Source organism: Apus apus, chromosome 2 (assembly GCF_020740795.1).
Source record: "Apus apus isolate bApuApu2 chromosome 2, bApuApu2.pri.cur, whole genome shotgun sequence".
NCBI lineage: Eukaryota > Metazoa > Chordata > Aves > Apodiformes > Apodidae > Apus > Apus apus.
Genome location: NC_067283.1, coordinates 57694024 through 57715985, shown reverse-complemented (window position 1 = coordinate 57715985; position 21962 = coordinate 57694024). Strand labels below are relative to the sequence as shown.

Below are 21962 nucleotides of genomic sequence, written 5' to 3'. Positions count from 1 at the left end.
TTTATGATGGTGACAATGTTGAACGTTTATGGGCATGAATTAGGGGAAGGCCAAAAAAGCAGACATCTTGCTGGGAGTATGTTACAGACCACCCAATCAGGATGAAAAGACAGACAAAATATTCCATAGACATCTGAGAGAAGTCTCTTGATTGCTTGCCCTTGGTCCTTGCTGGGGACTTGAACTTCCCAGATGTCAGCTGGAAACATAATACAGCAGAGAGGGAACAGTCCTGGAGGTTACTTTCTGACACATATTGTGAGGGAGCCAGCTAGGGAAGGAGCCCCACTGGACCTGCTGTTTGTCAACAGAGGTGGGCTTGTGGAGGATGTGATGGCTGGAGGTCGTCTTGGGCACAGCAATTACAAAATGACCCAGTTCTCTATTCTTGGAGAAGTAAGGAGGGGGGTCAGCAGAACTGTCACCTTGGACCTCCAGGACTTTGACCTGTTTCAGAGACTGGTCAAAGGAGTCCCTTGGGAGGCATTCCTGAAGGGCAAAGGAGTCCATGAAGGCCGGCTTGCGACAGTGACCCATTTAGTGGATGAAGGAAAGTCTGTGGATGCTCTTTGCCTGGACCTTACTAAAGCCTTCAACACCCACAGCATTCTCCTGAAGAAACTGGCCAATTCTGGTTTAGACTGGTATAAACTTCACTGGGTAAAAAATTGGCTGGATAATAGAGCCCAAACAATTGTGGTGAATGGAGTTAAATTCATCTGGTGGCCAGTCACAAGTGCTGTTCCCTAGGGCTTAGTGTTGGGACCAGTTCTGTTCAGGATCTTTACCAAGAATCTGGATGAGGGGATTGAATGCACCCTCAGTAAGTTTGCAAGACACTAAGTTGGGAGGGAGTGCTGATCTGCCTGAGGGCAGGAAGGCTTTACAGAAGGACAGGAACAGGCTGGATCAATGGGCCAGGGCCAATTGTATGAGGTTCAATAAGGCCAAGTGTCAGGTCCTGCATGTGGGTCACAACAACCCCATGCAAAGCTACAGGCTTGGGGAAGAGTGGCTGGAGAGATGCCCAGCAGAAAGGGACCTGTGGGTATCGATCAACAACCAGTGAATATGAGCCAGCACTGTGCCCAGGTGGCCAAGAAAGCCAACAGCATCCTGGCTTGTATCAGCAATAGTGTGGCCAGCAGGACTGAGGAAGTGATTGTGCCCCTGTACTTGACACTGGTGAGGCTGCACCTCAAGTACTGTGTTCAGTTTTGGGCCCCTCACTATAAGGGGAGCTGGAGCATGTCCAGAGAAGGGCAACAAAGCTGGTGAAAGGTCTGGAGAGCAAGACTTAGGAGATGCAGGTGAGGGAACTGGGGTTGTTAAGCCTGGAGAAGAGAAGGCTGAGGGGAGACCATATCACTCTCCACAACTACCTGAAAGGAGGCAGTAGTGAGGTGGGAGTTGGTCTCGTCTCCCTAGTAACAAGCAACAGACAAGGGGAAATAGATTCAGTTGTGCCAAGACACGGTTAGATTAAGTATTAGAAGAAACTTCTTCACTGTAAGTGTATTTAAACACTGAAATAGGCTGTCCAAGGAGGTGGTTGAGTCACCATCCCTGGAAGTGTTTAAAAGAAGCATAGATGTGGTGCTTAGGAACATGGTTTGAGCATTGGACTTGGTAGAGTTAGGTTAATATTTGGCAGATTGAACCTGAACCCTGCTTAAGTGCCCAAGACTGCAAAATTATTCACTTGAGACATTTTCTAGTGGTTCCCTACTTAAAAGCTCAAGACTTTTCCAGGGAAGCAAAAAGTTCCTAATACTTTAACTTTGAAACAACAGGGTCTGAGAAACACCTGCACTTACAAACATGCATTTAAACACGGCAGAAGCACAAGCGTGTATGAAGAAGTCTGTGTTTCTTCTCTCAAAAACAATTAGCAATGTGTTTTCCATAAGCATCCCAGATTAACACAACTGAATTGAAAGCAATGCCTTCCCCTTCTCAACCAGAAGACAAGCCTATAGCTCTCCGTGCTGCTAGGTAAGTAATCAGTAGTCAGATGACAAATAAACATATTAAGAGCCCTTAATTAACACTGAATATCAGTAACTGAGGTTTATGTTCTCAGTAATGGGAATTGAACTTTTGGGAGATCATAACTGCAAGTGTGGAGACTAGGACAGCTTATTAACAGAATTAAGTTTCTCATGCAATCAAAGCTTTTTATTTTATTCTTTTTTTTTAAATTATTATTACCATTCTAAGGTGCTTTGCTCATAGACATTTCCTTTACTTACATTTACATCCTGCTGGCAACAGGTGGGGGAAGCCTAACGTGAAGGGGAAGAAGGATTCTGGGACAAGAGTTAGCAGGGCTCATTGAAAGAGCTTTAAACTAGGTTTGAAGGGGATGGGGATGAAACCAGGCTTACTAGAGAGGAGCTTGGGACCTGCATGCCAGTGCTTGTGGGTAAAAGTGTTAGCAAGGACTTGTAGTCGGTTGTCTCAATGGAGGCAGAGAATGGTGATCCATGAGGTAGCAAAGATGTTAGGGATAGTGAAAGGTTGGTAACTAGGGAAGTGTCTGAGCATGGCCAGGTGGGAATTAGGTCTTGTCCCACAAAAAAGTTGGCAGGACAGTTAGCCCAGCTGAAGTGCATCTACACCAATGCACATAGCATGGGCAGCAAACAGGAGGAGCTAGAGGCCATTGTATAGCAAGAAAAATATCATACAGTTGCCACAAAAGAAACATGGTGGAAACACTTGCACAACTGGAGTGCTGCAGTTGATGGCTACCACCTTTTCAGAAGGGATAGGCAAGGAAGAAGAGGTGGTGGGGTGGTCCTCTATATTAGGGATAGATTTGAATGCCTAGAACTTAACATTGTGAATGACAGTGTTGAGTGTTTATGGGTAAGAATCAGGGGGAAGGCCTATAAGGCAGACATCTGGATGGGAGTTTGTTACAGACCCCCCAGCCAGGATGTAGAGGCTGATGAAACATTCCATAAGCAGCTGACAGAGGTCTCGCAATTGCTCGCCCTTGTTCTCATGGGGGACTTCAACTTTCCAGATGTCTGCTGGAAATATAACACAGCAGAGGGGGAACAGTCCTGGTAGTTCCTGGAGTATGTGGAAGACAACTTCCTGACACAGCTGGTAAGCGAGCCAACCAAGGAAAGTGTCCTGCTGGACCTGCTGCTTGTTAACAGAGAAGGCCTTATGGGGGATGTAAAGATTGAAGGTTGTCTGGGGCAGAGTGATAGAGTTCTCAATTCTTGGAGAGGCAAGGGGGGGGAGCCAGCACAATTTCCACCTTGGACTTCTGAAGAGCACAGTTTGGCCTGCTTCAGAGCACCATTGAGTGTGTCCCTTGGGAGACAGTCCTGAAGGGCAAAGGAGCCCAGGAAGGCTAGTTATAATTCAAGGAGGAACTCTTAAGGGCACAGAAGGCCATCCCCAGGACCTGAAAGACAAGTTAACGGGGAAGAAGACCAGCCTGGCTAAATAGGGAGCTTTGACTGGACCTCAGGAACAAAAGGAAAGTTTATGGCCTTTGGAAAAGAGGGTTGGCAACCTACAAGGAATACCAAGATGTAGTAAAGCTATGCAGGGAGAAAAAGGGCCAAGGCTCAAGCAGAACTCAACTTGGCCACTGCAGTTAAAGTTAACAAGAGTTTTTTTCAGTTTATCAATAGAAAAAGGAAGACTAGGGAAAATGCAGGCCTGCTGATGAATGAAGTGAGCAGTGGAAGACACAGAGAAGGTGGAGTTACTGAATGCCTTCTTTGCTTCAGTCTTCACTGCTAAAGCTGTCCCTCATGAATCCCAGATCCTGGAGGCAAAGGGAAAGGTCTGGAGAGAGGAAGATTTTCCCTCAGTAGAGGAGGACCGGATTAGAGACCACTTGACCAAACTGAAGATCCATAAGTCTATGGGCCCTGATGGGATGTACCTGCAAGAGCAGAGAGAGCTGGCAGATGTGATTGCTGGACCACTCTCCATCATCTTTGAAAGGTCATGGAGAACAGGAGAGGTACCTGAGGACTGGAAGAAAGCAAATATCACTCCAGTCTTCAAAAAGGGCAAGAAGGAGGACCCAGGGAACTACAGGCTGGTTAGTCTTACCTCTATCCCTGGGAAGGTGATGGAGCGACTCATTCTGGATGTCATCTTCAAAACACATTGAAGAACTGGAAGTTACTTGGAGTGGTCAACATGGATTTAACAACGGTAAATTATGCTTGACAAATCTGCTAGCCTTCTATGATGACATAACTGGTTAGCTGGATGTGGGGAGAGCAGCAGATGTCATCTACCTTGATTTGGCAAGGCTTTTGACACTGTCTCCAATGAGATCCTCATTAGGAAACTGAGGGAACGTAGGCCAGATGAGTGGACAATGAGGTGGACTGAGAGGTGGCTGTGTGACAGAACTCAGAGGGCTGTGATTAACGGAGCAGGGTTGAGTTGGAGGCCTGTAACCAGAGGTGTCCCACAGGGGCCAATACCCCATCCAGTCTTGTTCAACATATTAATCAATGAACTGGATAAGGGGGCAGAGTGTATCCTCTGCAAGTTTGCTGATGTTACCAGAATGGGAGGAGTGGCTGACACTCCACAGGGCTGTGCTGCCATCCAGCGTGGCCTGGACAGTCTGGAGAGCTGGGCAGAGAATGCAGAAAAGTGTAGGGTCCTGTACCTGGGGAGGAAGAATGCCAGGCACCAATGTAGCTTAGAGGTGGACCTGCTGGAAAGCAGTTCTGAGAAGAAGGTTCTGGGAATCCTGGTAGACAGTACATTATCCATGAGCCAGCAATGTGCCCTTGCTGCCAAGAAGGCCAATGGAATCCTGGGGGGCATAAGGAAGAGTGTGGCCAGTAGGTCAAGAGAGGTCATCTCCCCCTCTACTCTGCCCTGATGAGGCCACATCTGGAACACTGCATCCAGTTCTGGGCTCCACAGTTCAAGACAGACAGGGAACTACTAGAGTCCAGCAAAGGATAACAAAGGTGACTGAGGGATTGGAGCATCTCCCTTATGAGGAACAGCTGAGAGAGCTGGGACTCTTTAGCCTGGAGAAGAGAAGGCTGAGGGGTGACTTTATTAATGCCTTTAAGTATCTACAGGGTGGGTGCAAGGAGGATGGAGCCAGACTCTTTTCAGTAGTTCCCAGTGACAGGACAAGGGGTAATAGGAACAAGCTGGAACATAGGAAGTTCCACTTAAGTATAAGGAAAAAACTTATTTATGGTGAGGGTGACAGAGCACTGGAACTGGCTGCCCAGGGAGGTTTGTGGAGTCCGCTTCTCTGAAGATATTCAAGACCTGCCTGGATGCAGTCCTGAGTAATGTGCTCTAGGCCATCCTGCTTTAGCAGGGGAGTTGGACTAGATGATCTCAAGAGGTCCCTTCCAACTCCGACCATTCCATGATTCTGTGATCCTCACAACTTAGCAAGACCTCTAAAAAGCTATTAGAGTTGATTCTTCAGTGATATACAAAGTACACACACAAACCAAACACTGTTATATTCTTCACACACAGGTGAAAAAAAAGTATAAGCATCAAGCTTATTGATGCTTAAAGACTATTTTGATCTAAACATTTTTTCCTTCCCACCAGTAATGGTGCTGACCTACAGTTCTATCCTGATCCTAAAAGAATGTCAAGATCTCTTATCTCTAAGAAAGCCACACCTTCTAAAGTTTTTAAGACAAAACCACTCAGCTCTAACACAGTAAGTAGTAAGTACATTTTACCAAACTTCAGCCAGCTAATGAGTTCACTCTGTAATCAGTGAACAGCAGTAGGCAATCTTAATATGGGTTGAATAAATCATCTTCTTGTAGGAAGCCTAGATTCTTAATGGCCAAATGCATAAAATTTAAATAATAAAGTAAGACAATACATACATATTACAGAAATAAATGCAGCTTGTGATAAGTTATCTCCTCTTGGGTTTTCATCTTTTGCTCCCTCTTCCTGTGTGTTCCCCACCTCATCTCTAATTTCCTCAGCTATTTTTATGTTTCCCTTCTTTGCAGCTCTTGCTTTCATACCCAACTTCTAGTCCTCCCTGTTTTAAGATCTCCTTTGCGCATTCCATTCCTTCTTGAATCTCCACATCTGAATCATTCACTCTCTGCCTTCTACTTTAGACTCCTCCTCACTCTACTCTCTCTCTCTTTATTGATCTCTCCCAGTCTCCAAAGGCTTAAGATCAAGACAGTGATCAAGCAGCAGCTGTCTTACACACAGGAAGAAAGCAGAGGTAACAGTAATATCTGTTAAAGATCAATTTCTCCTGTTGAGAGCTGAAAAGAGACTCAGTTCTGAGCCTGCTTGCACAGCTACCAATCAGCAATTATTCAGTAAAGTCTCTTGCTTGACAAAACAGTGATCCTTCATCGTACAATTAAAAGAGGCATATGGCTTTGGATGTGTTAAATTTGTTCTCTAATTCCTGATGCCAAAAGACCCTGAGTAAACATAAAACATCTGCTTCTCTGCCATCTTTAGATGTATAAACCTTGTTTACATAATACTGGCATGGCTGGGTAGACAACTAATCAAAATTGTGCACCAGATATCAGCTTGCAGGCAGATCAGGAAGTCAGAAATAAGATATTCTTCCTGTAGTAATTCACAGAGTACAGTTACAACAGCTGAAAAGGAAGAAATGATCAAGTATTTTTTTCATTAAAAAAATCAAGTGGGGTGTCATTTTAAAACAAAAACCAAAAAGAATGAAGTTATAATAAAAATAGTTAGAAACAGAACAGAACATTTATTCCTTCTGTTTTATAAATATATTGGGGGGTTGGTTTTTTCCCCCTGCAAGACAAGTTAAACTGTTAAAACAGGAACAGCCAACTTTTGGGTAAAAGGTCAAAGCTCCAGTGAAACTTTTCTCAGGTCTCCAGAATCAGTTTCAGAGAGATATGTTCTAACTTCCCATAGGAACTCATTTGTAGATCACCAGAAGCAATCCCATAGCAAACAGTGTGTGCATTGTAAGTGGGGGGAGAAAGGCTGAAGGGGAGGAAGAAGACAGCAATGGTCTCATTTTCTTTTATTTTTCTGACAAAACTGTCATGGCCATGTGATAGACCTAATTAAAACATACAGAAGATTTCCATATTTGTTTCCACGGCTATTTCCATTCACCTACCACTGCCACAGGGTTTGGTTAGAGCAGACCACACAGCATACAAACGCTGGGGAACTGATACAGTCTTCAGTGGCTCTATACCAGTGTAACTCTGATGTTCCCTTTTTGTCTTTTGGAAATTAGCCTTAGTTACGATACTAAGCACAAGCTGAAATACTGGAAAATATATTGTGGGATTCTTCTTAGGATTCATTTGCCTTACTCCACTTTTTCAGGAGCCAGTCTTTCTCAAACATCATTTGCCCTGTTTTTACCTGGTGCTTACTAGTACAACTAGGTGGATGGGCATTGAACTGGCTCTCAACCCACCAACCCCACTGCTATGTCTATCTGGAATTTGAGCAGGGAAAGGGAGAAAACAACAAAAACTATAATTTATGTATCACGCAGCAAGAGGCCACAGCATATATAGGAGTGTCTTAGGTGCAAGTATATCACCATGTATACTTCTGGCCATGTTTGGTTGCGGAGCTTCCATTCTGTCCTAGTGCTGGACCCATTCTGGTCAGAATTGCTGGCTGCTGCTGCTACTACAACACCTCCCCAGTTTCACAAGGAAAGCACATTGTTCTCAACCCACACCTCCTTCCCAGCACTGGCAAACTTCCACTACTCACAATGCACATTGCAAATAGATACCACAGCTATTCAGAAGAAGCTCCCTCTTAGGCAGAAAGGTCCTGTAAGAATTTTTAACCCGTGTAAGCAAAGACTGTACCCCAGAGTCATTCCACTACTGATTTAGTCAGTATCAGATTTATTTGAAAACAGAACATACCACAAAAACTCAGAAGGAAGCACTCAGTGAGCCTGGATCTCTCTAGCCTTTTAGCAGGACATTTTGGGAGCACAGTTTTGGATGTTGGCATCCCAGCTCCTTAAGTTAAATACCTGAGGTCTGAAAATCAGTTGAAACATCTCTCAAAAATAATAGGCTATAAGCCAAGCAAGGTGGACAGATGAAGTATTAACTGATGCTGCAAGTATTTTAATCTGCAGGTCACACAAAATACAGTAAGTTTTTCTTACCTGTGGGACCACAAGATGGATAGATGGGTTTCAAAATTATTGCTATTAGCAACAACAACAACTCGTCATAGAATAACTTGGGTTGGAAATAGACCTTTAAGATCATCTAGTCCAACCATTAAAATGTTGTAAATCAGGTAAAAGGTACTTGGATTTCTAATCCATTGCATCACCAACATATATACTCTGAGAGAGTAAAAACAGGGTTTATCTGTTGTTTCATGTAAGAGTAAGATACAAAATCCAACATCCTGATGCTGAGGTTTCTGATTTGTAAGTCTGATATTCAGTAGAGACATTATACACCACACGATTTGGGATATAATCTAGAAAACAAATAGCTGAGCTAAATCTAGGATACATGTAAGGAAGGATATCAGATCAATGGAAATATCTTCCTTCACCACCACATCCCTTTTTTGTCACTACCAAAAACTACAACCAGTACTGCTGATTGTATTGAAGTGATTGAATCAGTCAGCCCCCATCTTTTTTCATGTAAAAGACTAAGACAGCAGAGAAAAAAGACACAATATGACAGTAAACCTGATCTCTATGAGGACTCTATTATTCTTTAATTGTACTTCTCTATGCTGAATCTCTGAATCATCACAAAATTTTAATTTATTTAGAGTTTCCAGGGAGAAAAAAAAGCCAATAAACCATCTTATTAACACAGCAGTAACACTTTACTGGCCTGCCTTTCCTAAATATATTGATTTTTATATCCATTAAGAACTTATCTGCAATGGAAGTATGATAAGGTAAAGAGTCACTATGTGTTTTGCTGAATACCCTGAATATTTCTGCAGCTCCTACACTCTATTAGATCAACATTTAGTCTACAAGAAAGAGCATAAGTTAAAACTAGCTTAAACACAGCAGACAAGTCATATGGAAGGAAAAAATGTGCAGCCTTTAAAAAATAACAGTATTATGATTATTTATATATTTAATTTTTTTCAGCATTATTTTTGTGTTTTCATTTTAAGATGGAGCTTATGGCAAAATTATCTTCAAATAAGAAAACAGTATTCATATTTGGATCAAGTGAGATTTAACTATTAATTCCTCAGCATTCCAGAATCCAATTCTCCCCTCAGCTGAAAGGACAGAATAGGGCATGTAGTGGGGGTGGGAAACCACCTATGTAACATGATTTCTAAATTTTACCTTATATATTGAGAGCAGTCAGATTGCTTTCCATCTAGGAGAATATGATGTGCACCTCAATATCCAGCTTGCAGGTTTTTTTTAAATCTGCAAGTATCTTAAGAAGAATGCTTTCAATGCACTCCGATTTTCACAGAGTTTAAGGCCACAATATGAAAGTAATTAGAAGTGTACATTTTCCAGCGACACTAGTAATATTTTTCAGCTTTCTATTTTTAGGATTCCTTGGCAAGGTTTCCTCTCTAATCCTGGCTCCCAGTTTCTGCATAATGATTCAAACTGCCAGCAAGATTATCAAGGAGGAATGCCTTGTGGCAAGCTTTTTCTGACTTATTACAGGAAGGGCAAAATGTGATTCTCCCCCCATCATTAGCCAAAAAAAGGGAGGTTCAAAGAATTTTCAGGAATCCAGCAGCCAGCAGTTCATTCATCTGTGTCAAATCCCTGTGAATTGATGCTTATTCAAATGAGGATCCCAGATTCATACTGCAAACTCTCAACTCAAATCTATCTTCTTGGGAAACATTAGACTAAAAATACACTTTTCGTAATTACTCTCTCACTGTTTGACAGGTATAAGCCAGGTTTTAGTTTGCAGCCTCATCTGAGAGACGAAAGTGCTGAAGACAATAATTTAATAAAGTAGATCTTGAGCTTTAAAATATCAGTGATAACTGATCAAAACACTGAAGATAGCACTGAAATGCAGCTGTGGTATTATTAGCAAGGATTCTCGCTATTTATTTATTTATTCATTGCTTTTATTTTTTGTGACAAAGCATAATTCCTAAAATTCCTAATGAAAATCTCTACAGAATATGAGAGCAATAGAGTGAACATGAATATTGTAACAAAATTATTAAATATGTGGTGTATTTCATAACCGATAGCACTTCAAAGTATTTTGTGCCCAATCCTGTAGCAAGCTTAATCACTCTCATTCTGTTTTCTCATTCTCACCATGTTTCAGCAAAAATATTAGCTTTTTAAATCTTGTGAGCCAGTCCTTTCCAGCTAGTTTTATCTGAGTTGGAATAAAAGGAGTTTAAAACAATTTAAACTGAAAATACTGTTCTCTGGTGAATTCTACATAATTATTTTTTATACCTACTGCCCTATGATATTGCAGAAATCAGTTCAGGTTTGCTTAGTTTTTGAATGACATTCCAATGTTGTTACACTGACAACTTCAATAGAGCTGCAAAAACCCAAGAAGAAGGAAGCATTGCTGGAAACTTAGAGCTTCCACGCTTCTAGAAGAGCCTCTGCCTGTCAAGATGGGAGCCATCCACACTGAAACCAAGCACTTGGTTCTGGTCAATTAATTCTACATTTTAATGAATATTTAGCATCAATGGCCTTTCAAGATGGCTTGCAAGGAAGAAATAAGATTAATAGGGAAAACATATTTTGCTTTCAAAGCAGTATTCTACTATTTCTCCTTATAAGGATGTTCACTGCATTCATTGATTCCAGCTGATACATTAAAAAATGCTGCTTTTTCTGTGGGGAAAACAACTAAGTGTCATGATTTGGTGACACAGAGGCTACTCCATCACTCTTTCTGAGGGTTTTTTCAATGTTCCTTTTGTCTAGAGCCTCGCATATTGAGTCTGCATGCTACACATGTAAATGCATTCCTAAATAGGAATTCTTTCCAAATAAGGGCTGAGGAGAGAAAAAGCACCCCCATACTGCTCTGACATGGTTCCACAATGAAGAACACTAAACCTTTTGCTTTCAGATCACTGGTTTTAAAACACCACAACTCAGAAACCCTAACATCCTGCAAGTTTTGTTCCAAGCCAACAGATTATCTTCTTTTTCCAGGTGGGAACACACTTGGTGCAAATAAAACTACCAAGAAGTCAATGGGAAATAAGTTAGCACCAACTCAGGGAAAACTTATGGGTCTAATGTCTCATAAGGAGTTAACAGAATATACACTTTTGTGTCAGAGTAACTGCAAGACTCAGCTTCCTCCTACTTAGGGAAGCCAGAACCACATGACCTCAGGGCAACAGATAGGCCACCAGACTTCCTTCTGCATTACTTCAGCCCTTGTCAAGCTATCAATCCCACTGGTGCCATGGTGCTGGAAGAGCTGAGTGAACTGCTGTACTCTCAATCATTATTTTCATGTGAACACAGTTCCTTTTAAGGTGCCCATCAAAACCACTCATGCATCAAGTAACGCCTTCCCCTGCTCAAGCACAAAGGCAAGAGAAAACTGTCCTAAATACCTTAAAGACAGGATTAAAACCCTTTGTTTGATCACCCACTAAAATTATAAATGTATGAAATCCATGTCAAATTCCCCAGGTTGAAGTCACTCATGTTCTGCATCATCTTTCATTTTCTCTCACACGTGTGCACACACACACACACACATCTGGGTCCTGATGTCACTGTGCATATGCTTAAATGAAGCCCTTAGACCACTACATTCAAGATCACAACATGATCAGCCCATCACTGAAGCACCACACTGAATACATGCACTGGAAACCCATGAACTGACATTGCAATAAATCTACAGAGAGCCTTCATAAATCATATGGGGAGCCTTAAAGGACAAAGACCCAAATGGTTTTAATTTCCCTGTAAGTGATAGCCATAGTTAATGCCAGATGTGGCAGGAAACAAGCATTCCATGCCCGTTGGGCTTCTACGGACATGAAAAAGAGTTTATGTTTGATATTTGCTTTAAAACATAATGAAAACCTTTTGCTCTTTCAAGTCCCAAACTTGCATTAGTTTCTGAGAGTCTATTACTTTAAAAAAAAACATTTGTTGGCTCTGATTGCTTGGATAACTGACAAAAATGCATTAGGAGTAGGCTCTCCATTAGTGTTCTGTAGCTGGATGACAGAGAACAGGGAGCAACAGAAACAAGATGTTGAACAGCACATTCGCTCTCTGCCCCCCTTAAAACTGTTTTTAATAAGTCAGTGGCCTATGACATCAAGCTTTAATTTAGCACTGGCAGCTCTCCATCAAATAACGGAAAGTAGAGAATATGTAGTATTTCCACATATCACCCCAATTCTCTGTGTATTTTCTCCCTGAATGTCACCTACAGCCATCTGCCAGGTGTCCTGGTGGCAGAGCTGAACAGTATGGCAAGTTTTGGAAATGCTGGAGATCCAAAAGCAGTTGTCCTTTTTCCACCAGCTGTGCTCCACATTACTGCCAGTCATGTAGTGGAGGGCTAACACCTCGACAGTGTTAGATGTGTTTGGGGTAGGTGAGAGCTAGGAAGGTTTGCGGATGACAGCTATTTATCTCAGGGCAGAAGGCACGAAAGGGCCAAGGCCAGCTAATAGTGAGAACAGGAAGCAGCAGGTTAATAGAGCTCTTACAAGTCCCACTGTCAAACATAACCAAACTGGTCCTTCCATCCTGAAATCTAGATGGGAACCTAAAAGATACATCTTGCTTTATGTGTCACAGCTCCTGGAAAAGCGGCTGCCTTCACACCATCCTGTAAGATGGCATATATAAAGGCATCAATCAACTGTTAAAAACCATGACCTAAGGAGAGGAACATCTCTGTGCTGTATCCCTAGATCTATCATAATCATCACTTCTCCCTCTACGTTGCATCAATTAAAATTAATATACCACCAGTTTAACCATGTGGTCAAATACATTCTGGAGTTCACAGGCAACTTGAGATATGAATAACAACCAGTGTAGGCATGTACTCTCACATGTGCACAGGCAAATTATGTGCTGTGTTTGTAAAAATATATTAATTTTTTTAAAAAAACCTAAACACTTGCTACTGAAACTGCTCACGTTTATACCCAGGGAGTAAAGGTGTGTTGGTATTATCATTATAACTTAGGTGTCCAAGAAGTGACTGAGAAATCTTAGCTCAGGTGGCTTTGAAGGGAATCTGGGACATCAGAGCCCTGAAGTGTTTTAGAAAACAGGGTCCAAAAGGGTTTTAGAGAACGGTAAGTCACCTCAAGGTGACACTTATCAGCTTTCCTTGTATTGCCAGCTGACTGAGGTTGGAAGCCAGAAAAGACTGGGATGGAACAGGGGTTGGCACTTCCCCAGAAAAGGAGTAACTTCCATGACCAGCTGGACCAGGCCCAGCGGGAAGATCTACAAACAAAGTACAGTGGCATGACAAATCTGTGGATTAACAGCAGCATTGTCAGGGAGCAAGGCATGCTCAAAGCTGGTCCTCACATGGGATTTGGGAATGAACTGTTTTCAAAAGCCAATTCAGAAATACCAGACTGAACCTCCTGACCATCATGATTTCAAGTGCTCATCCTTGGTATAGCAAGCTCTTCAGGTTTGATAAGAGTTCTTATAAGAAAATGTACTGGATGACTGATAATTAGTAGGAATCTCAAAAGACAAACTTTGCTTTACTCTATCACCCTAAAGTATTCTTCCTTTAGTTTTATGTGTGTGCTATAAAATGAAAAAGGCCAGGAATTAATGAGAGCGTGTATTCGCTTTAGTTAGCTCAGGCTTCATTCAATTTTTTCTCCCCAGATCTGGATCAGCTCTTGATAAACAATAGCAGCAGTTGACTCTCTAAAATATTTCACATCTATGTTGTTTGCAATAGCTGAAAAACCTATTTATGCTCTTAATCCAAAAGGGAGGATCCACAAGGCAGTGGTATTTGTCTTTAATTGCAACGATCTTATAAAAATAAAAAATAGCAAGGATCCCACTATTGTAGAAAGCAGTATTGATTGATAGTTAAAGCATAGAAACTGAAGCAAGATCTCACAGGCTGTGCTATTAGGTTGGTTTGTTGTTTTTTCTGTTTTGGTTTGGTTTTTTTTAATGTCTTTTCACCATTCCATTTATTTAATTACAGCCAAGATGAAAAAGTGACAGAGACAAATGAAAATCTGCAAAATTGGAAGAAATACGATTACTCTAAAATCCCCATACTATTTACAAGTGACATCTGAGGTTGTTACTCATTTCATTTGAAAAAGAGCATATAGGACTCTTCATATCAGTTTTATTTTGGATATGCTACTAATTTTGAAATTGAAGGTATTCTCAATGATCTTCCAACAGATTTCAAACAGAATTTTTAATTAAAAGTTATTGTTTCAGACATAAACCATAAAGGTGTACATATACATTTCAGGTGATTCTAATTTTTACTGTGGTGATAAAACTTCCACTGTGCCTTCTAGGTCAAATTCCCTTTCCCATCTTACAAATGACAGGTCATTCAACAAAAACCCAGCATTTCACAAACACACCCCACAGTAATTCTCAGAAAACAGAACAACAACCAAATTCTGCCAGCTAAGCAGAACTGTTATTTCTTACTCAGAAATTGCTGAAATATTAGGGTAGAGACTGCTTAGAATGCTAGAGAAATGCAAGAAATCTGGACTATTTTAATGCTTTTTTCTAAGGATATTATTAAAGTCCTAAATGGGTGAGATGCCAAACAACATCTTGTAATTACTTCAGTTGTCACTAGGCAAACTCCTCTCCCCACCATCTTGCAAGGAAATATAGAGGGCACAAACTAAGGCAAAAACAATCTCACGCCCTCACACACACTGAGAAACACCAACCATACATTTAGCACTGGGTACACGCTAACTTTTTATATTCCCACTGTGTTTACTTGAGTTAGCATGGAGAAATTGTGTCTAGCTGGAAAATCTAATCCACTTATTTTGGCTCCCTAAGTATTAAAAACAGAGCAGGCTGGAAGAAGAAAAGAAACAAAAAGTTAGTGCACTGCTGTCTTCTATTAATCTGTTTTTGAGAGAAGTCCACTTCCCATTTTGGGGGTTTTCTTGGCTAAGTGGAGGGGAAAGGTTTTTCATAGACATGATCAATTATAGGAAGTGGCAAGTCACATAAAATGAATTCACAACATGAAGGCAGCAGCAACATCCAGCCACTGGGACTCAGTCTTGTCATGTACTGTGTACCGTAACCTCTTCTGCGATGGTCAAACTTACATAGTGGGAATTCACATAAATAAAGCAGGAGCACAGCATATGAGCTTACAGAGTTTCTTGCTCGCTGTCAGCTGACTTCTAACTTAAATCTCCTGTTCTTGCCTTGGTCCCTCTCACAAATGCCTCCCCAAGCCAGCCCATATATAAGAAGGTTAACATGAAATATATTGCTAACTATCATCACCCATGCTAAATATGGAAAAATCCTCTGAAATCTAAGTTTAATTTTCTGCCAGGGCACTATATCCTGAATAAATCATGGTGAGACGTATTGTCACTTGCCTGGAGTTTTTCAGCAGTCATTATCAGCTTTGTATGAGACTGAATCAGGATTCTTAAAACCTTATTTATGTGCTTCATGTTGAAGTAGCAGTCTCTTACAATGCTGTAAGAAATCTACAAAGAGATAGGTTCAGCACTGAAAGTTTTCCTGCTCTAAGTGTCATAGAATCAAATTCCAATTCAGCAACTGCAGATATTTAAACCAGGGCTATAATAGCAGGCATAATGGCAAGTGTTGTTATGTTTGAGGAGGAGAGGGAAAATTATCATGACCAGCACCATACATGAGTCACTAGCAAATTAAACATTCCTAAACTTTAATTCAATAAAATATCCTAAGTCATCTGTAAAAATATTTTTTAATTTCTACAGATGTCTAGATCACATGAGGCTCTAAGTATTTTATTGTATAGGAACAGGCTTAAGAGATCGTTTAATGTTCAGTGTTTTGCTGAATGAACTGCTCTGCTGCTGGAGCTAAGCACACATTCAACTATGGCAGACTCATGAGGATTATTCCACAACCTCTTACACAAGTAGAGCAGAGTGGAGGGGGAAGGGCAATGCTGCTAACATTTTACTTTATGAGACAGGCCAGGACTGCTCAGGTACCAGTGCTGCTCAAGCATTTATTAAAATCAGCAGGAGTTCTCTCTGCTGCTGAAAGGCCATGGGATCTGCATCAGCCTGAGGTCAGAAGGACCAGATGGAATGAAGGAGAAATACGAAAAGGATCCTGACTCTCTTTCTACATATTATAAAAGTAGTCATATGGTTTGAATAAAAATTATAATAATTTAATCACTGGTTTGGATGATTAAATAATGTGTACCAGTGATGGAAGTATGATCTGAACTGTCTGTGCAAAGAAACAGCTTTATGGTGAATTACACTATTCAATGTCCTTGCTTTTAACCAGCTAGATTGGGAGTAGATTGTACCTATTTATACTCAACACATTCATTTCTCCCTTACTGTTCCCTGACACTTTTATTCTAGCCATTTTCTGGATGAGCAAAGATTGTCCAAGATCCAGGAAACTTTCCTATTTAAACAAACAAACAAACAACAACAACAACAACAAAAAACAGAACTAGCAACAAATTTTCTTTTAGAATAACACAATTTAACAGTCATGATCTGTGGGAAGAAGCATTTCTGAAATTATAAAACACCAGCAATGCTCAAAGTAACCTACAAACTTTATATAAAAATGGCTTTCTATTGTAAGTTAATGGAAAAGTTTTTCATCTTAGAAGATACCACTTGAGGGCAGTAACCAAGACACTTGGGAAACTTTCTCTTTCCTACTATTCACTTCATATTCTTCTGGAAAGAAAAAAAGTTTTAAATCCTTCTTTGCTTATCAGTTCCTTAAGAAATTATTTTTGTTAAGTTTTGGAGCTGCATTTATTTAAAAAAAAACAACAACCACAAACAAAAAAAACCCCTTTACTTTCTTCTTGCTGAAAACCACTATAAAACTGGATTTAAATGACTGAAAACTATCCAGCCCATTTTCCATAGAACATGTCACAGCTGTCAGACAGAAGGCAGGATACTGAAGCAAAGATGTAATTCTTTCCAATAACAGCCATTTTGTTTCACTGTATTTCACATCTCTGAGACCATTTGGAAATCTAACTGATAAAGCAGCTAAAATTGCTTGGGGTTGTCAAAAGCTTTTTCCCTCCCTTGGTCATTACAAATATGATAGAGAACTTGCACTTAAGGAACAAGACACGCTGCTGAACACCTGGGAAAGAACTACAGTTGTGTACTGTTATGCAGTCTGCATTAGGCCAGCTTCCACCCTCCCCAAGATTCTCATGTACTAAATAATGCTAGCAACAGGGATGTCATTACATACATTAACCTGACTGGTTAACAACAATGGAGTAGGAACAAGATACATAGTCTAAGGGATTTGTCATCTACATACAATAATAAAAGTGATATAAAATAATAAAAATAATAAAAATATAAAACAATACAATTTTCCCCCAGAACCTATTCATTAGATGAAAGAACCCTGTTTGTTTAAAAAAGGGTGACTGGCCCACAGGATTCATCAGCTTCTTGGCCTGCAGTCTTCACAGAGGACCTAACATTGGCAAAAAAAAAAAAAAATAAAAAAAATGCCCTTAAGGATTCTTATTGTTTTATTCTGACTTTTCTGTTGCACAACACAATACAAGGAAATGATGATAAAACTTCTGAGCTTGTGGACACTTTGGGCCCACATTTTCTATTTGCTTAGTATTCAGTCCAAAACCCCATTAAAGTCTTTCTTCCTGGAAGAACTACTCTTCATCCTATTATTTCCATCTGTACAAACAAGTCATCAGTAGCAGAAGTCAGAATATTCCTACAGGAAAGTTTTGGACTGTGTAGTATTAGTGACTACTCTCTGATGTAGAGTAGCAGCATCCTCACATTTGCACACTTTCACCTGGAGTCAGACACTCTAAGATATCATATGGAAGCCTCCCATACAGAAAACACAGCAGAGAGAACCATTTCGACAGTCCTTTTTCCTTGCTTTGCACAAGCCACAATTCATTGCTTAAAAAGTAATGGAGTTCAGTGGAAAAGCATAACACTGAGCATGAGGAAACCTGAAATGTTGTTTACTTGCTGAGCAACTCTGAGCAACTGAAAAAGTTACCACATTTACTTGACTTTGCACTTTAGTTTTCACTATTGTTTTTTTGTTTGCTGATATAAGAAAGCAGGACTGGTAATTTTTTTTTCTATTTCAAAACAGTATCAGCAATGCAAAACACAGGTGTTTTTATCATAAAGTTATGAGCTATAAAAGCACCAGTCCTTGAACAGAAATGACCAGAAACTATATGCAAACAAATTCATATCTCTCACACTCAAGGTAAAAAAAAATAAATCAAAAAAACCACAACCTCCTCTAAGAAAGTCTGACCTTACTAAAGATTTTCAGGGAGTCTGACCTCCATGACAGTATCATACACCAAAAAAATTTAAAAATTTAAAGACATGGTTAACAAGACTAAGACAATGAGTTTTCAGATAACTTTGGAATCTGCTCAGGACAGATTGCCTAAAGAAACTGAACCAAGGCCAGTGCTTGCATTTAATCCTGACTCCCATCCAGACTGAACAAGTAATTCAACAGTCACTGTCACAGCAGCCCCTCACAAAAAAATGAAAAACCATCCAAGGATGAGACCTAATCAAAAAACATTAACTGCAAACCTGTGGCATTAGTGACAATTTAAGATAACTTAATTCCATTGATTCCAACAGAAAAATACTTGTCTAGTATAATCACTCCAGAAAATTCTACCCTCCCTTTGAAAATACAAAACAAACCCCCTCATTCTTTAAAACATCTTTCTAGGGTCAAATTCATGTTATTTTCCTCTCAACTTTGTGTTAAAACCTTTTGACATATTCTGAGGCAGAATGTCTAATATTACAATTATTTCAAGCACCCCAAGGTAGAAAATCAGGTGGCCTATTGTATAATTACGTATCTTCCTGTTGGAAGAGAAAGATCAATAGAAATTCAATACAGAATGCTCATATTTTAAGCTCTTCCTTGCTGCCTGCTTTTTTTTTTTTTTAATTCCAGATGTAAAATAAAGCCACTGATGTTAATACATCCTGCCCACATGTTTTCTGTTCCATAATAGCAGCATAAGCTGGAGCCTGTGCCAGCTTTGTAGACTGCTCCATCATTTGAACTCATTTTATTTTGAGAATTACTGGCCCAGCTTTCCCTATAACTCATACTAATTTAAAACTGATGAAGTGCAATCGGTTTCAAAGAAACACTTGATTTATACAAATATATAATAAAAGAAGAATGCAGACAATCCATCTAAAGGAACTTGGTGGCGAAGCTCTGCTTAGCCCCAGAAGTCCCTGCTATATCCCTATGGACTGGTGCTAAGGAAACTGCTAGATTTTTCTTGTTGCTTGGTGTTACTCTCTCCCTGCCTTTTTAAGCATCACGGAAAGAGGAGTTTATCTTGTTCTCTTGGGTTCCATGCTCAGGTTTGCTCATCCTTCAGGATATCTTAACAAGGAAAAGAAGAATCAGGAACAAACCTGGAAGTAAAACCTTAAAGCTTAAAGGGAGTTACTCCTAAGCAATAGTAACAACATTAATTACCGGGAGGGCCGTCTGAGCAGCAGACTCTCAATTAGCAGCTCCAGGGAAAACCAGGAACCAAAGTGTGGTGGGGCAGAAGTATCATTGTGAACAGGTACCGCAGAAGGGTGACACTGTTTCAGAGCAATAGGGTTACCCATCTCTAAGTAAGTTCTATTAATAAAATGCTGGCATGAAAAAGAGGACAAGTCATGGCCTTTGCTCCCGAAGTCACATAGTGTGGAACACTTTCTTAATGTTTTTTAAGAGCATCCAGCAAAATTGGGGTCCTGAGGCCAACTAAGTCACTGCACAATGACAAATTAGTAAAGTAGGCTCTGTTAAAACTCTAAAATCAGACTCATGGTGTTGGAGCTAAGAGTTACTAGAAAAAAATATATTTATCAATTGCTTTGGGGGGGAGTTTGTTACAAAAATTTTTCTTTCTGTTGTAACATTATGATTGTCAGGTTAAATATTGTGCCCAAGGTCACAGCCCAATGTTTCTTTAGCAAGAGATCACTGGAGATCACTGTATATGCTTTCAAATGGAATAAAGCTCCTTCTTCTTATTCTGAGAGAAGGCAAAAATTTCAGCCCTTTAAATGAGTCACTTGTCTACAACTGAACACCATCTTACACCTCAAAGGAAAGCAATTCTGGCAGCAAAATATACACTCAGATATTTTCTTGGCATCTTTTTATAATAAAATGGTTATTTGAAGCTGTTTGGTTTTAAATGTCAGACACAAAAGAGAATGATGGAGATGGTTTCACAGATAAGAGTGCACGTGAGATGTTCAAAGGGAGCCTGAAGCCAGCAAAGATTATTTAGTGCAGATATCCAGTTTACCACTTGTGTGGCGTATTATTAATTGATTTCTGGAAAACCACTCCTAAAAGGTTTCAACAGAAATGGTACATTTTCAGAAGGGATTTGAAACGAAGGAGGTTGCTCACTTCAGCATGCAAGAGGGAAGGCAGACTGCCACAGCATGCTGAACCCAAGTCAGCACAAACATTGAAACACATGCTTAAAATCGATTTAAATCCGTTGTTGAATCAAGCTTTCAGAAGTAACCCAGAAGGAAGCGCACGAAACTTCAAAGGTCCAGAGGTTTGCTTAGCAAACCAGAAATAGACATGCTCGAGTGAGCCTCTGGAATGAATTTCATGGCACTGCGACTCCAGGCTAATGCTTCTGGTACCTGTTGGTATGTGTACTTCAGAGTTATCAACCCGTCCTCATGTTTTGGCATGTATTTTCTACAACTGCCCCAAAAGAAAGCGGTTCAGGTGCACACCCCCAGGTAACAGGGAATATTTGCACAAGCTGGAAGGCGAACACGCACCCCGGCAGGTGCCAGCCTGGCCCCGATCACAGGGGAGCAGCAGGAGGCTGCTGCCCGAGCCCCGCAGGCCCCGCACCCGTGCCCGAGTGGGCAGGGCGGTGGCAGCCAGCCGCAGCGGGGCGAGCCGCAGCCGGGCGCCGGGAGCCGCGGGCGGGAGCTGCGGAGGGTGTTCGGACGCTGCCCCGGGGGCCCGCGCCGCTGCGGGGCGAGCCCGGGCTGCCGCTGCCCCGCACGCCCCGAAGCGCCGGTCCCGGCGGGGCGAACCGAAGCGCTGCACCCGAAGGCGGGCGCCGGCGCTTCCCCACGAGCCTGGCGGGGACGGGCGCGGACCCAACACCCACCCAGCCGAGCCCCCCGCGCCGGGGCAGGGCAGCACATCCCGCGTACCTGAATCATGGTCTCAGGCTCTCTCTGCGCCGAGCGGCGGCGAGGCAGCGGCCGCAGCTCCCTCCCGCGGCACGCCAGGCTGGCCCGGCCGCCCATGGGGCACCGGCGGCTGCTCCGCGGCTGCAGCGCGGCCCCGGGGCTCGGTCCCCGCGCTCTCCTCAGCCGCCGGCGGCAGCAGCAGCAGCAGCAGCAGCAGCAGCCATCAGCCTCCCGCCCCGCTGGGCTGCCCCGGCCGCTCTGAGCTGCCCCGGCCTCAGCCGCTCTCCTGCGCCTTCCCTCTCCGCTTTCCCTTTTGTGACCGTGCCCCCTCCGGGACCGGGACGACAAATCAGAGAGCCGGTGCCAAAAAGCTCTGTCTCCAGCTGGGTATACTTAGCCTTCCCTATCCTGGTGGGAGGGTTTTTGGATCACTGAGTGGTATGGATACAATAACAACGAAACTAGTAACTCGCCAAACAGCCTGCTTCGGAGGGTGCGCTGCTTTTGTGCAGGAGAAAGGCGAG

The 21962-nt window shown here is 41.7% G+C and overlaps 1 protein-coding gene across 5 annotated transcripts in view; it reads right to left on the bottom strand.

Annotated features, from left to right (window-relative positions):
• TNS3 (tensin 3) overlaps window positions 1-21536 on the bottom strand; it is a 232520-nt gene extending 210984 nt beyond the window's left edge. For 3 of the 5 annotated variants that reach the window (XM_051612873.1, XM_051612875.1, XM_051612872.1), the window contains exon 1: window positions 21460-21536. In XM_051612873.1, coding sequence (XP_051468833.1) covers window positions 21460-21468 — 9 coding nt within the window. In that variant the 5' untranslated portion in view covers window positions 21469-21536. The remainder of the gene's footprint in view (window positions 1-21459) is intronic. The other 2 variants (XM_051612871.1, XM_051612874.1) reach the window with 2 other exon arrangements.
• Between the last annotated feature and the right edge of the window lie 426 nt (window positions 21537-21962).